This window comes from Pholcus phalangioides, unplaced genomic scaffold (genome assembly GCF_987345545.1).
Source record: "Pholcus phalangioides strain wild (caught in Gottingen) unplaced genomic scaffold, Ppha-v1.0 ptg000013l_1, whole genome shotgun sequence".
In the NCBI taxonomy this organism is placed as follows: Eukaryota; Metazoa; Arthropoda; class Arachnida; order Araneae; family Pholcidae; genus Pholcus; species Pholcus phalangioides.
Genome location: NW_028301606.1, coordinates 19,874,095 through 19,887,795, shown reverse-complemented (window position 1 = coordinate 19,887,795; position 13,701 = coordinate 19,874,095). Strand labels below are relative to the sequence as shown.

The 13,701-nt window shown below is 39.8% G+C and overlaps 1 protein-coding gene across 3 annotated transcripts in view; it reads right to left on the bottom strand.

The window, feature by feature from the left end:
* LOC149078741 (uncharacterized protein CG43867) overlaps positions 1-13,701 on the bottom strand; it is a 102,237-nt gene that overhangs the window by 28,110 nt on the left and 60,426 nt on the right. For all 3 annotated transcript variants that reach the window (XM_089240841.1, XM_089240842.1, XM_089240843.1), the window contains one exon: positions 8,071-8,250. In XM_089240841.1, coding sequence (XP_089096967.1) covers positions 8,071-8,250 — 180 coding nt within the window. The remainder of the gene's footprint in view (positions 1-8,070; positions 8,251-13,701) is intronic.

Below are 13,701 nucleotides of genomic sequence, written 5' to 3'. Positions count from 1 at the left end.
GAAGTCGATAAGGCATTTCGCACTACAGATTTCGGAAATGACACTGTCCGAATATTACCTTGGAAACTCAAGATTTACGAGAGCAAAAACGAACCGGGTTATCCGTTCTCGGCACTGATCTCAGTGACGTGATCACATATTGGCACAATTTCAGGGTCATTTATGGTAATACACATAACTCTAGTTTGACATTTGTTCTCACTGGGTACAGGTTATCTGGTGCTCGGGGAATAGCAGTTGAAGGAAGAATTTGCTCGCAGCGTGGAGGAAAATTCGATATCGTAAAAACTAATCCCGACGTAATTTCGAAGTACATTTTCATCCGTGAATTTGGTCATTCCTTTTCGAACGCCTCATGGTATAGATGAAAGTGTTACTTGCAGGCCATATGGAATATACAACTACGCAATCGTACAAGGAGGCACTCCTGGAGAAAATAAATATCGATTTTTGCCGTGCAGCATCGATAGCATGCGCCCTATACTCAAAGAGGATTGCATAAAAGAATGCATGAAGCCCATACCTCTAGAATGTGGAAATGGAATGCGAGAGGGCGATGAAGAATGTGCCTGCGCCCCAACGAACATGTATGTGAGAGTTTGAACAGGTGCTGTACACCGAAAGGTGGCAACAAGGATGGAAGATAAGGAATGCGCCTACAGTCGTGGTAAAGGTTACGAATGCAGCGACAAATCGGATCTGTGCTGAATGAATTGCACAATATCAGCGCGTGGAAAGAATTGCTCTAGAGAAAATTTTGGATATATTGTAGGGAAATGCGCGACGGCTCTTTGAAAACAAGCTGGACCAAGACCAACGAGAGAGACGGAAAAAATTGCTCAGATAGCGGTGAAGGAATCCGTACCTGTTCTGCAGGCTTCTGCAACAGCAGCTATTGCCGAGATCAGACTCGATACATGCATATGCAAACACGAATGGCGATGCAGAGTTTGCTGTCTGAGAGACGGAAAATGTATATCAAGTAAGATACTGGGATTCTCTCCAAGTGGTGTTGAACCAAAATTACCTTATGGTACAGTATGTGTGGTCCTAAACTCCGGTGCAATGGTTATGGGTGAGTGCAGGTCACCCACTGGTGAATATTCAAGTGAAGCTGTAGTGTTTGGCCGTACATTCTTGCACTGATACTGATAGTCATTACTGTATCTGGTGAATACTATTATTACGTTATCAAAAGGAAAAAAGCGTTTGCCACAAATATGGCCCTGCAAAATTATGCAGCAATCTTCGGCTCGTCCTACATTGCACAGCACAGGACGGAACAACACGAATCATTCTCACCCGAAACAAAATCGTGGATCGCATCACCATCAGCACAAATTAAATTATTTTGGTCAGAAACTGTAGAGGAAGTGAATGTGATCGTTATATAATCCATAATGAAGTCAGTTTTCAGAGAAAATTTGAAAGTGGAAAAAAAGTGCACAAGCATTGTGAGTTCACGTACATTTACCGTGGGTTTTGAAGACACGATCAAATTTTCTGATATTTTAAGTCACTGCAAGATTTGCAAACATTTTTACTGTTCTAAAGTTATTCAGATTAAATCAATATTTCCCAATTACTTTTAAAATGAATGGTTAAGGGAGTGTTAGCCTTGGGGGGGGGGGGTGGATATAACCAAACTACCCAAGTGCACTGAAAACAAAATATCAAAATTTGGAATCAATGGATGACACAGCGAAAAGACAAAAGAAACTTTTTTTTTCTTTGAAATCCTAATAAATGTATTTTTAATCACTTCTTTTGACATAATTAAGAGAAGCCCCTAACAGTATCCTGTAGTATTCACAACAGCACTCTTCTTCATATTTCTGACCTAAATGCTTAGACATTCGGTTAATTGAACAAGCGAGATAACAATAAACCACAAAAGTTAATATTCTATCAGATCAAATATTATAATTCTTCGTGATATCATTTAAATGGGAGTAGGAGAGAAAGAGTAGAAGGTTAAATAACCAAATCATTTACCGAGAGTCTCAAGGATCTTCTAGAGTCTGGAACGGTAGAGGTGGAGGTCGTCAAGGGACCTAACGACGGGATTCAGGAGAATGTGACGGTCCCCCGGGTATCTCAGGTTGCTAGCCTTCGTGCCACCTTCATGTTCTCGAACGCCACTGCTCAACGTAGATGACCTAGGGCCCCTGGTTGTGGGCCCTCGGGATATCTTCAGGTTCTCGAATGCCCAGGGTGTAGACCACCTTGGGCCCTGGTTACGGTCCCTCGAGACACCTTAATCGTAGGAATAGGATTGATTATTAAGACGCTAGCTGCGCCAAGACTTAAGGATATCGGTGGAATTTACGCGCGGTTGAGTTTTGTTTGAAAGTGCCGAGTGCAAGGCCGTCTTGAGAGAATCACGGGGCCCCCGGGACAAGTGATATTTTTGAGGCATAAACCTCTGCTCCGTCGCCACCTGTCACCCATGGTGCATCGGACGCAGGCCGTACACAAAAATGTCTTTCGGGGGGGGGGGGGACTGATGTTTCGGGGGAAAGGGAACAAAAGGGTAGCGTCATATACAGGGTATCCCATAAATTCGTAAATACTAGTGTAAAATTCATAAAAATCGAAGAAATTGGTATATTTGAATGTAGTTCGTGAAAAGGTAATTCTCACGAAAGGGGGGGGGGGTGTTTTTGGTACAGAAATAAAAAAATAATTCAATTTTTTGTCGATAGAGGTCAAAGCACGAAAGCAAATCACTGGAAATATGCAAATCAGAATCCTATGAAATGCAGGATGCTCATTTCTGAATTTTCTAGGTTCTCAATTTTCTTAGAGCAATGTTTCTCAAAGTGTGCATCGCGGCTCCGTGGAGAGTCGCCAACCTTTGTCAGGGGCATCGCGGCGAGCTGGGAGATTTGTGTGCCTATTTATGTTTTAAAGTGGTTCTTTTATAAGGTAAAATATCTATTAAACTATTCAGGGGAGCTGCAGATGATAGACCGATAGGATGGATAAGGGATCCGCGGGTGACAAAAGTTTGAGAACCACTGCCTTAGAGTAAATGAAGTACTCCAGGAATTGACTTTTTCCCCACAATGCTTTTCGTAAGAAGCTGTTGTGTCAGAGGGAAAAAAAAAAATTCAACTGTGTAACCATTGCATTGGCCACTTTACAAGAAATGCCCGCTAACTTCTGCGATTACCAGGAGCAGTTATGGCTGACATTTCAAGAATATTGTAATATGATTTTCATTGGCAGTTACTGGTGCGGCAGCTTCATCTGTCAATACGATTTTATGCTAACAAAAGGACAATTGTCCCAAAAAAAATGTGATAACACCAAACATTTTCTTGATATTGTGTGTGTGATTGCCACTTTTAAATAAATCCTCAGTACATTTCAGGATGCCCCTTATTATCTCCCAAAGAGAGTTATTCTACATACTTTTTCCCTCTATCCACTTCCTTATAAGAATGAACCACTTGTTGGCGATAAATCTAGTGGAGAAGCAGCTGTGCATGAAACCATATACAATAAACACCAAACACGAAAATAATCTGACAGCGCAACACTTTCAATGGCTCAGCCACGTAACAATGACACACACGGAACATCGATGACAAGCTGGGCGGTGGACAAGAAAGGAAAATGATATCAGCCATAACATAATAATGCAGTTTAGGAGAAAGGAGACGCAAATAGACATTTACACACGCACATACTAAGCACATTTCAGTCAGACAAGCTCCCATAAAATCACTCACCAATAGGAGACAGCTATGAACCATATATATATATATATATACACGCACACTATGTCTATGAGTGTGTCAGTACAACTCCGACCCGAACAACTAGACCCCCTTCGGATATAAAAATCGAGGCACCTAACTCCCACATACATTCTGTTCTGCTACGCACCACTCAATCTACTACCACCACCACCACAGTGAATCCATATCGCGCTATCCTCCTCCAACCAATTCCATCAAATCATCCATCACAATTGAAGGGAAGGGGGGATATAAAAAAAGGAATAAAATAAGTAAAGAAAATGGCTGACGGGTCGCCAGTCCAGTAGAAGATATATAGGTAGTACTGGAAAAATAGGGTCTTGTCCTTCAGAAGGGGGGTCGAATGTATAACGACGGGAAACCCCCAACAACACGCCATCATCCAACTGTCGGGGAGGAGAAGAATCCAGGGACATCGAAAAATATCACAGACGGCGGGGAAAGTGACTTGCTCAAAAGCAATGGCCAGGACAATATGAGGTGCTTCCCAATCCAACGTGGGGACGGTGGTGAACGAGACAGGCACTGCCAACGTATAACGCCCGATGAAGGAAGGCAAACCGGAAGATATACATGTATATGTATACAGCACATATACATACACAGTTCGGCAAAACAAAAAAAAAAAGGAAAAAAAAAGAAGAGTCCTGAAAGGGTAGTAAGAATAGGGGGAAAATAAAAGGTGAATCACTGACGGTAAAATAGAGATTCACACACACTGACTCATTTCCATTCCCTACCACATAACAGTAGAATCTGTTGCTCGATGGGCCTCCCCATTTTTATGGAAGACACACGGGATTGTGGATCTCGAGTGCAATGATCAATCACTCATCTCTCTTTTTTTTTTTTTTACTTTTTGTAATTATTGCGGCAAAACTATGCGGTTGGTTGTTAGAACTTCCAACCGGATGATATTTGAAGGATTCACCATTTCTGAGGGCAAGAAATTCCAAATGTAGCGGAGAGGAATCCCCCCTCCCCCACTCCTCTTTTTTTTTCTCTGTGAAACATTTTCCTACGTTTGGCTTTGATACACAAGTATCTTTAACATGTTATTCGTGAATGCTCAATGCTTTTTGCTCGATACCAGGAATACTTTACCACACACCAACTTCGGTCATAACGCCATATGGCAATTTCTTACCGATGGAGTTAGGTGAGAAATGAAGGCGCTATCTATCGGTGGTCGCCCAGGCTCGGTAGGTAAAGAACTTGTTTTCTCCTCTCTTTTGTACTTTTCTCGGATCACAATCGTGCACCGTGATGGTAACCTTCATGATGGAAGACGAGCATCTTACCACCACTGCTCATACTTAACCGCACCTCGTACACATTCCTCTACGGAAATTCTAACGAATCGGCACATGCCGGAATATGTGTTGTGATTGCATGAGTGGCTCTAACGTATTTATGTTGTCTAGTTGCGCTTGTTTCATGTTCGTGCTGCCATCTGTCTTCAACTTTCTGAAGTAAATATTGTAATGCTTGAACTTCCATGCTATGCCAGTATCGTGTTGTAGGTCTGCCTGCTCACTGTGAAGATACTTTTTTTCAAATGGGGGACCGGCTCGCATTCGAGATCCTCGAAACCGCAGAAAACCAACTTCAGCCGACCACCGCTGTGCCATCAACGGGGTTCGAACCTGGACTCGCGTCCAGCACGATGCCCACACGACAGCACAGCGGCATCTGTTGATAAGATGCTTACCACTGCATCACTCGGGCGCTTCGGTATCAGGACTGAATAAATCTCTGAAAATTTACATTCCCTGTCGGGCATGTAACTTAAAATAACAGATTCCCGAATCAATATTTTACATGCGTGAAAAATATTATCACTGCATTTACTTGAGTTCGTATTTTATACTTTGCTAAATTATAAATACGAACAACTAAGTTAAGACTCCTGCTGCCACCTATTGAATGAAAACAGAACTATGTGTTATAATTCCTAAAATGAATTGGTGGTTGGTTTTAAATCAGTGTGCTGAGTCAAAATAAACAACAAGAAGTGTGAGACATATTTTGTTTATTTTATGCTGCATAACAGTGTAAAATTTTATGCTCCAAAATATTGGTTGTCGGTTTTTGGTGTTGTTAAAAAGTAATTAGCAGTAAACAACAAAAATATTCTAATCGGTATTTTGATGCATAAAATTTACATCAGTGTGCAGCGTAAAGTCAACTAATATATGGTATTACACGTTCATTTTCATGCTGTTCATACCATGGTTTGAAACCAACAACTAACTTTACTTGAAAAAATTATAACAGTTTACTTACTATTTGATAAATAGCAGCAGGGAGGGGGTGTCACGTACTTTTGTGATATATATTTTACCCGATACTTTTGTGTAGAAGTTAACATACTTTCACAATTTTTGAATCGATTGCTGATTTTTTTATCCCTTTCGCACATTTTGTATGTGTAATAGGGCCACATGATTTATAATTTTTTTTTTTTGGAAAAATATACTTTACAATTTTTTTTTACATGGCATTTGATTACATGTCCGGTCGAAATTTTTACATGGCCTGGGTATGTCGGGCGATAGATTTATCCAGCCACGCTCGATACCCCCAAATTAAACCAGAGCAATCGTGTATTCATATTATGATGGCCTGAGCATGAACATGCCACTCCAGTTATGGAAGAACGTCACAACGGAAGAAATTGCAATCTAATGATTTATCCCATTTTTTATGGGAAAGATTGCCATTAGTGTTGCCTGGCTGACCATATACAGTGCATTAACGATATACGGTGTTTGTGTTGTTTTTAGTAACTGACCATACCGATAACTAACTTATATTATGCTGTCGGATGCCTTCGTAGTAACTAGCGCTTCTTGAGTAGTTATTGTCTGGCAACTTTTTTTTTACTATGGCAATCTTTCATGACGTCGTAAAAATTTTGTCGTTATAAACCGTAGCGACGGGGGCTGGGCTCTCGGTGCTTGTAGCTGTTCAATCCCACTGTCGCTATTGCGGTGGTCGGCTGAAGTTGGTTTTCTGTGGTTGCCAACTTTGAGGGGCGAATGCGGAATGCGAGGATTTTGTGCCGAGTCCTGCCCTCAGGCTGAAATGGGGCGAATGTTAACTGTTTTCCCGGTTAAAGCGTCTCGACACAGAGAGTAGCAGACCTACAAAGGGTACAAATATTCAATCGTTACACTTCACTTCTGAAGTATAGATGGCAGCACTGAAAAATCGAAACACAGCACTAGATACGTACTCAGATTGTTACGTAAACACACACTTACACTTCTAGTACCCACTAGGTAGTAAATTGCCCATGGCGACGGACCTGGGTTGCGCTCGGTTTGAAAGAAAGAAAATGTTTGTATCTTAAGGCCGTGCAACCCCATAATTCTGTGCTCAAATGACAAAATGTTATAAGTCACTGAGAAATTGAATTTTCTGGATGTCATGTCAAAACTAATATTTTGGAAAAAAAATTAATTTGTCTCCTCCGGGAATCAAACCAGACCCCTTGCATACCGGGCAAGTGCATAACATCCAGAAAATTCAATTTCTCAGTATATTTCGGGCCGAAAAAATACCATCTCTCTTATATAAGTCACTTTTCCCAAAAAAAATTGTGTTGTTTGCATTCCGGAGTCCCATTCATTAAAATTTTGGAAGGTGGCAAAATAAAGGTGGGGGGGGGGGGCAAATTGTAATAACTCAAAAAGCCACAGTATCCCATGTTGGCTAAATATTATTTACAAATTTTCCATCGTGAAGTTTTAAAAAAGTGACTTTTATAACATTTTGCCGTCTGAGCACAGAATTAATGCAGAAATAAAAATCTCCCCTACTTAAAATTCAAGACGAGCACCCAAAGAAATACTTCCGACGCCATCTTCAATATGTGACAGAAAATTGACTTCGGATTTTTTTTTTCCATAGACATATTTCGATTTATAAAAATGTATTAACTTTTAATTTAACCTCACATTACCAGATAACGGCAATACTTTATTGTGCTAAAACATTCCCCCAAGCATTTAATTTTGTCTCCACTGCAGACAGATAATAAGCGAAGAAATAAAATATTCAACACGGAAACGTGTAGAAACCCTGACACTGAAAACTCTTGACTTTTTGTGTTGCGTAGTTCTTCCATAAGTGAAGCGGCATGTCAAGCCGCCACATGGGTGCTCTTCTTCTGATACTGGGTGTGAATGCTGCTCACGATTCGAGAAAGAAAGATTGAAGGCCCTAGCTCTAATGAGCGAGAGATGACAACACAGCTGAAATTTAAGAGGGCTAATTAAAATACACAATTTTGGCTCACCTTAGTCTTTGCCATGCTGAACAACAACCTTTCAGTGACATGAGCGTTGGTGACGTCACAGCTGACTGCCGTCTTGCCTTCGAGATCCTCTATTGCAGCGGGACACACGACGAGCATGAAATCGTCACGACATCCGCCAAACGTCACCACCATCAGGTAAGGATAACGGGCGAGCGATTGCTAGAGGATAAAACAAAATTATCTTTCATAATGATATGTACATCAAAAGAGAAGTCTATACCCAGCCTCAGTATTATGGGGTTCTTATTCAGATCTATTTGTTCTGCAATAGTTTCCCTCAAACTCGTTTGTTAACCCCCCTTCTTAAAAAAAATAAAAAAGCAATGCTCTGTGTTCCGTTCTATTTAGCACCTCTGCTCCATTAGCAACCCCATGGGATGATATCGTCCATTTTAGAAAAAAACCATTTTACGCGATACGTGATTTTCGCTCACTTCAGAAACATTTCGTTCATTTTCAACATCACAATTAATCTAAATGACATAAAATAATTAAGCTTTTAATATTCATGACTACCAATTAGTCATTTCACTGAATTTGCGTAATATGTGGAATCAGCAATTTTCAACAAAACACGTCAGAGAAGATCACTGACCCCGTATGCCTGTGGTTCTCAAACTTTTGGACCCCACGGTTTCATTGTTCCAATAATTCACCTGTGGCTTATTTCTGCCAATTCTTAAAGCCACTAGCATGGTGAGATGGACGCTTTTAAAATTTTTATTTATGTGGGGGGGGGGGGGGTTAATCTGTTCAACCGTGTCAGTTATAAACCAAATAGAGAAATCGAATATAAATTAATGCAGTGCTTTATATTACAGAAACTGCGCTGAAGCCACGTAAAAAAAGACGATGTCCCACTAACTGGAAAAGAAATAAAACCCAGAACCTCAAATCAAACGTTCATCGAGGGTGCTGTAAATGAAAATAGAACGCTTCATACACCTTCCATCATCCTTGACTGTCATCTTTGCTAAGTCTATTTGGCTAACTTCATAATTTCAGAGCAGTGATATGCGAATGAAAGATATTCGTCACTCGTCAGAAATTTCTCCAAAAGATCTGAGCATGTCAGAAGGGTAAATTATGCTGCCTTGAACATTGATGAATGAGTTTAAATTCTATTCGCTTTCCTGTGCCGATATTTTTATATAGAAGAGAAATGAGCATAAATATAGCTTAAAATAGAGTAACGTTGTGTTAAGACTTCTGCTGCCCCCCTATCAAGTAGAACCAAAACCATTTGCTACTAATTTTTTTAACTCTAAACTGATTACCATAATAAATCAGTGTGCAGAGCGAAAATGAATGTTATGCAGTACAGTATTGTATATTGTGCATTTTTATGCTGCATAGCGTCATAAACCATGCGCGCCAAAATACCGGTAATGTTTTTTTTTGTTTTGTTTTCTACAGCAGCGCTTATGCAAAAAGTGATGTTGCGGCAAACTAACAAATCATAGTAACGGATATTTTGGCGCACAAAATTTGCACTGTTGTCAGAAAAGAAAATAAACAATATATATAGTGGAACTTCGGTTAACGAGCTTAATTCGTTCCACCAACGTGCTCGTTATGCGAATCAAACTTCTCCAAAGGGAGTAATGGAAACTCGGATAATTCGTTCCCCAATTCACATAAAAATGACTAATAAAAACGGCATTCAATCAATAAGTAAACACAATAATGTATATATAACGCCATAGATAAACATAAAAAAAATACGCTAATGTTTACAAATTAACTTACTCTAAACGACGAGAGAGAGGAGGACCATCGTTTAGGATGATTTAGAGACACTTTTGTTTGCAAACTAATTCTGTTTTTGCGTGACTTCCAAAAAGAACCTTATCAAATCCCGTTTGCTTTTGCCTAATTTTTTTTGGATTTCTGAAAAATGGGAAATTGAATGAACGCAAACTGACACAGCATTATTTGGGCGGTTTTTCCTAGAGTTTTGCAAAGAGATTCCCACATTCTACACATTTTTCTAATTTCATTTTATGTGAGGGACTTCTCTCTTCCTCAGATGAGATACCGTCCATGAACTCTTGCTGGTGCGTGCAAAAAAATCCATCACTTCATCTACCGTCAACTCCTAGACATTTTTCAACATTAGTTCTTGAATGCCATCCTCGTGCACCTCCAGTTCATGGTCTATTCCCAAGCACACAATCTCTTCGACAAGTAGTGGCTCCTTTTAATGAGCTAGACCCTCAAAATCACAAATACAAGGCCACAACAGGCCGAATGTCCTACGAGATGGCTGAGGAAAAAGATGCCCACGTTCAACAAGCAGAATTTTAAAAATAACTTCAAGCGCACATACACATGTCTACAATGCTACATCGTTTTGTATCGTTTGAAGTATTCACTCGCACATGTGTTAATTTTTCGAGTCAGGCACGCTTACCAGAGACTTTAGGGGATAATATTACCCACAATTCCATAACACGACACGTGTGTGGGCGAAAGCAAAAAAAAACCATCTTAATTTAGATAACGTGAAAATAAAGAGCGAAATTTTCGCTCGCAATGCGAATCATCACTTGTTAATCGAGTCAAAGTTTGTTAAAAAAGTTTTGCTTGTTATGCAAATTGCTCGTTAACCGAAGTTCTAGTTCCACTGTGTGTGTGTGTGTGTGTGTATATAGTATTACACTTAAGCCACACATTGTTCATTTTTATGCTGCAAACCGGTTTAAAACCAACAGAAAATTTCATTTGGAGAATTATAATGCAGTTCTGTTTTTATTCGATAGGTGGCGAGATTCCACCTCATGACGCTTCTCTGAAGTAAAATATTGAATTTTGAAGTATAACAAATAGGAAATGAGAAAATTTTCCAACTATCACTTTTTCTTTCGCCGATTGTCAAATTATTTCTCCTATCAATGCCGGGTTTACGAAATTGTTCACTCAATTTCACCGGTCCGCAAGTATAAAAAGGTTGAACACTAATCTATCTCACAAACGATAATCTTGTCCCATTTCTCATTTAATTCCAGCTCTCTTAAGGTCTGGACACACATATCCGCACCGTGCCCGACACGTGCGTCGGCCGAGTGTAGGTCATCACACGGTCAAAGAATAATTCTTTGCTAAGCAATGCAGCCGTTCACACATATCCGCACCGTAGCCGAGCACCGTGTCCGCACCGTCACCAACTAGTTTATTTTATATTTTTACGGTGACGGTGCGGTCTCGGGAGAGAGAGAGAGAGCGAAGATTTTTTTTATAAAAGAGGAGAGAGCTCATTTATTTCATGTCGCTTCTCAATTTTCATCTATTGCTGAATTACTCATTCCATTTATTTCTTGATTTTAATCAATTTCTGCATTATTACTTTTATTAATTCTGAATTTTCAATAGTTCTGGAATTATTTCTTCCATTAATTCTAAATTTTAATCTATTCCGAAATTATTTCTTTTATTAATTATGAATTTTCATTGGTACTGAAATAATTTCTTTCGATTATTTTTAATCCATCGATTCTAAAGTTTTCCTTAATTTTTGTGTTAATTCACATTTGTGTAGTTATTATTTTTTTTTGTATGGGGGTATTTCTTAGCGTTCGTGTATATTCAGTATGCCGATTCCCTCTTCCCACAAAATATATGAAATATTGTTAAAGAGAGGGGGTGTCCTAAACATTTTTCGTGCCCCGAAATTGTTTAGACGCACCTGGCCTCGCTTCTGTGGTACTAGCGTAATATGTAGAAAACATATGGATAAACATTTTCACAACTTTGATGGGAAAACAAAGTTTAAAATTATGTTCCACATAGCATATAACGAAATTTTGCCGGGGAGATTTTTGTTAAAATAATAATGTAAAGTTGGAAAACTAACTGGATTTAATTTCCGATGCTCTATAAATGAATCATTGTTTTGGTTTTAACATAAATTATATATATAAATAGAAAACGGTTCGAAAATTTTTGGGGTTTTTCTTATGGGAAAATATAGGAGACATTTTAAATTTGGTACTCACATCAGATGCAACATGTTAAGCCATAAAGGCTTAACCCATGTCCTGTGCTCCAAATGCGGCCCTCGGAAGCATTTGATGTGGCCCGTGACAACAAAAAACAAAACAAACCTCTCGAGTAGTCTCAAGCACATTTCAAAATCACTTGAGCGACTAATGGCACACCTCCAGTTCACTTAAGTGGATCGTGATACATTTGCAGATTATCCTATTTGAGTGGTTAGTGGCACATTTCCAGATCGCTCGAGTGGCCCGCGGCACGCTTGCAGATCACTTAAGCGGCACGTGCCACTTCTTTTTAGATAATTTTGGAGGATCGAGACTCATTTCTGGATAACTTAAGAAGCCCGCGAAATATTTCAAAACAATGAAGTGGCCCACACCTTCCAAAAAGTCGAGCACCTTTGTGCTAAATATCTGAAAAAGGTGTTTCAGCGACTGGGACTTTGGCAATGAGTGCTTTAAATTACTATCGAATACTGGTGAGGCTTTATCATTGAATCAAGCCCCGGCAAACTAAACACCCCAATTGTTATTGATTTTAATATCCATTTGCCATCTGCAGAGGAGCCAATTTTCAGTTTAGAAGATTCCGCGAACACACACACACACAGAGTAAAAGATATGCTCGCTCTTTCGTACAATATGCTCCTACTGAGCTGAGATACACTTCTCCGAGGTGTTATCGGAATTTGACACCACCTGCCCCTACAGATGATTATATTTATGATGGCCGTTGACTCTGAATAAAAAAAAAAACGAGTGTGTAGGTGAGGAAGAGAGAGTACCCCTCTCTCCCACAGATTGTTTTAATTTCAATATGGCTTTTTTCTTCTCTCCACTTTTATCACTCCGTAAATAATCTCCTCTCTCCAAACTATAAACGAGAATGTACACAGTAAAACTAAGCAAACGGCCGTCTTTTTATTTTCAGTTGCATTAAATAGATCCTATCCTTTTTTGCGGGTTTGTCACATACAAAAAATCTATCGGAGATCAATCCAAAATAAAAAATTTATATACATGTATAGATTATTTACAGAAATGTTTAGAACAATTAATTATTGTTAATTTACGCTAGGGCCAAATCACTCTTGTTAATTAATTTACTGAACATTTTGATTACACCGAACCGGCTGCGTTAAAGACTTGAAGCAATCGACACAGCTTCGTAGTCAGCATACGGCAGCGACACGGGCAACACACGGAAAGGTGTGGTCTGAAGAGGAACGAGCCGAGCCACGGCCAACTGACGCCCGAGCTACGGTCCTGGCACGGTGCGGATATGTGTGTCCAGACCTTAACACGGGGTTTATTTACACGTGATGCCACCACCGGTCCTTTCATTTATCCATACCAGTACCCGTAGCTCCTTCGGCCTTAATCTTAAGGCTGTTATGAACGTAACGGTTGAACTAGAAGTCGAGTAAAATACAATCGCTATACAGACTCGCACATCAATATTCGCACCTTTGCTCGACGTCCGTGAAATAGGTAGACGATACTCGTGAGAGACGCAACGCACACTTTGAGAAACACTGCCGTAGGCAATTGAACTCTGAAAACGATTTGGAAGGAATCGCTGCTAGCTCTTCTGCATGATATGCATTTCCTCAGA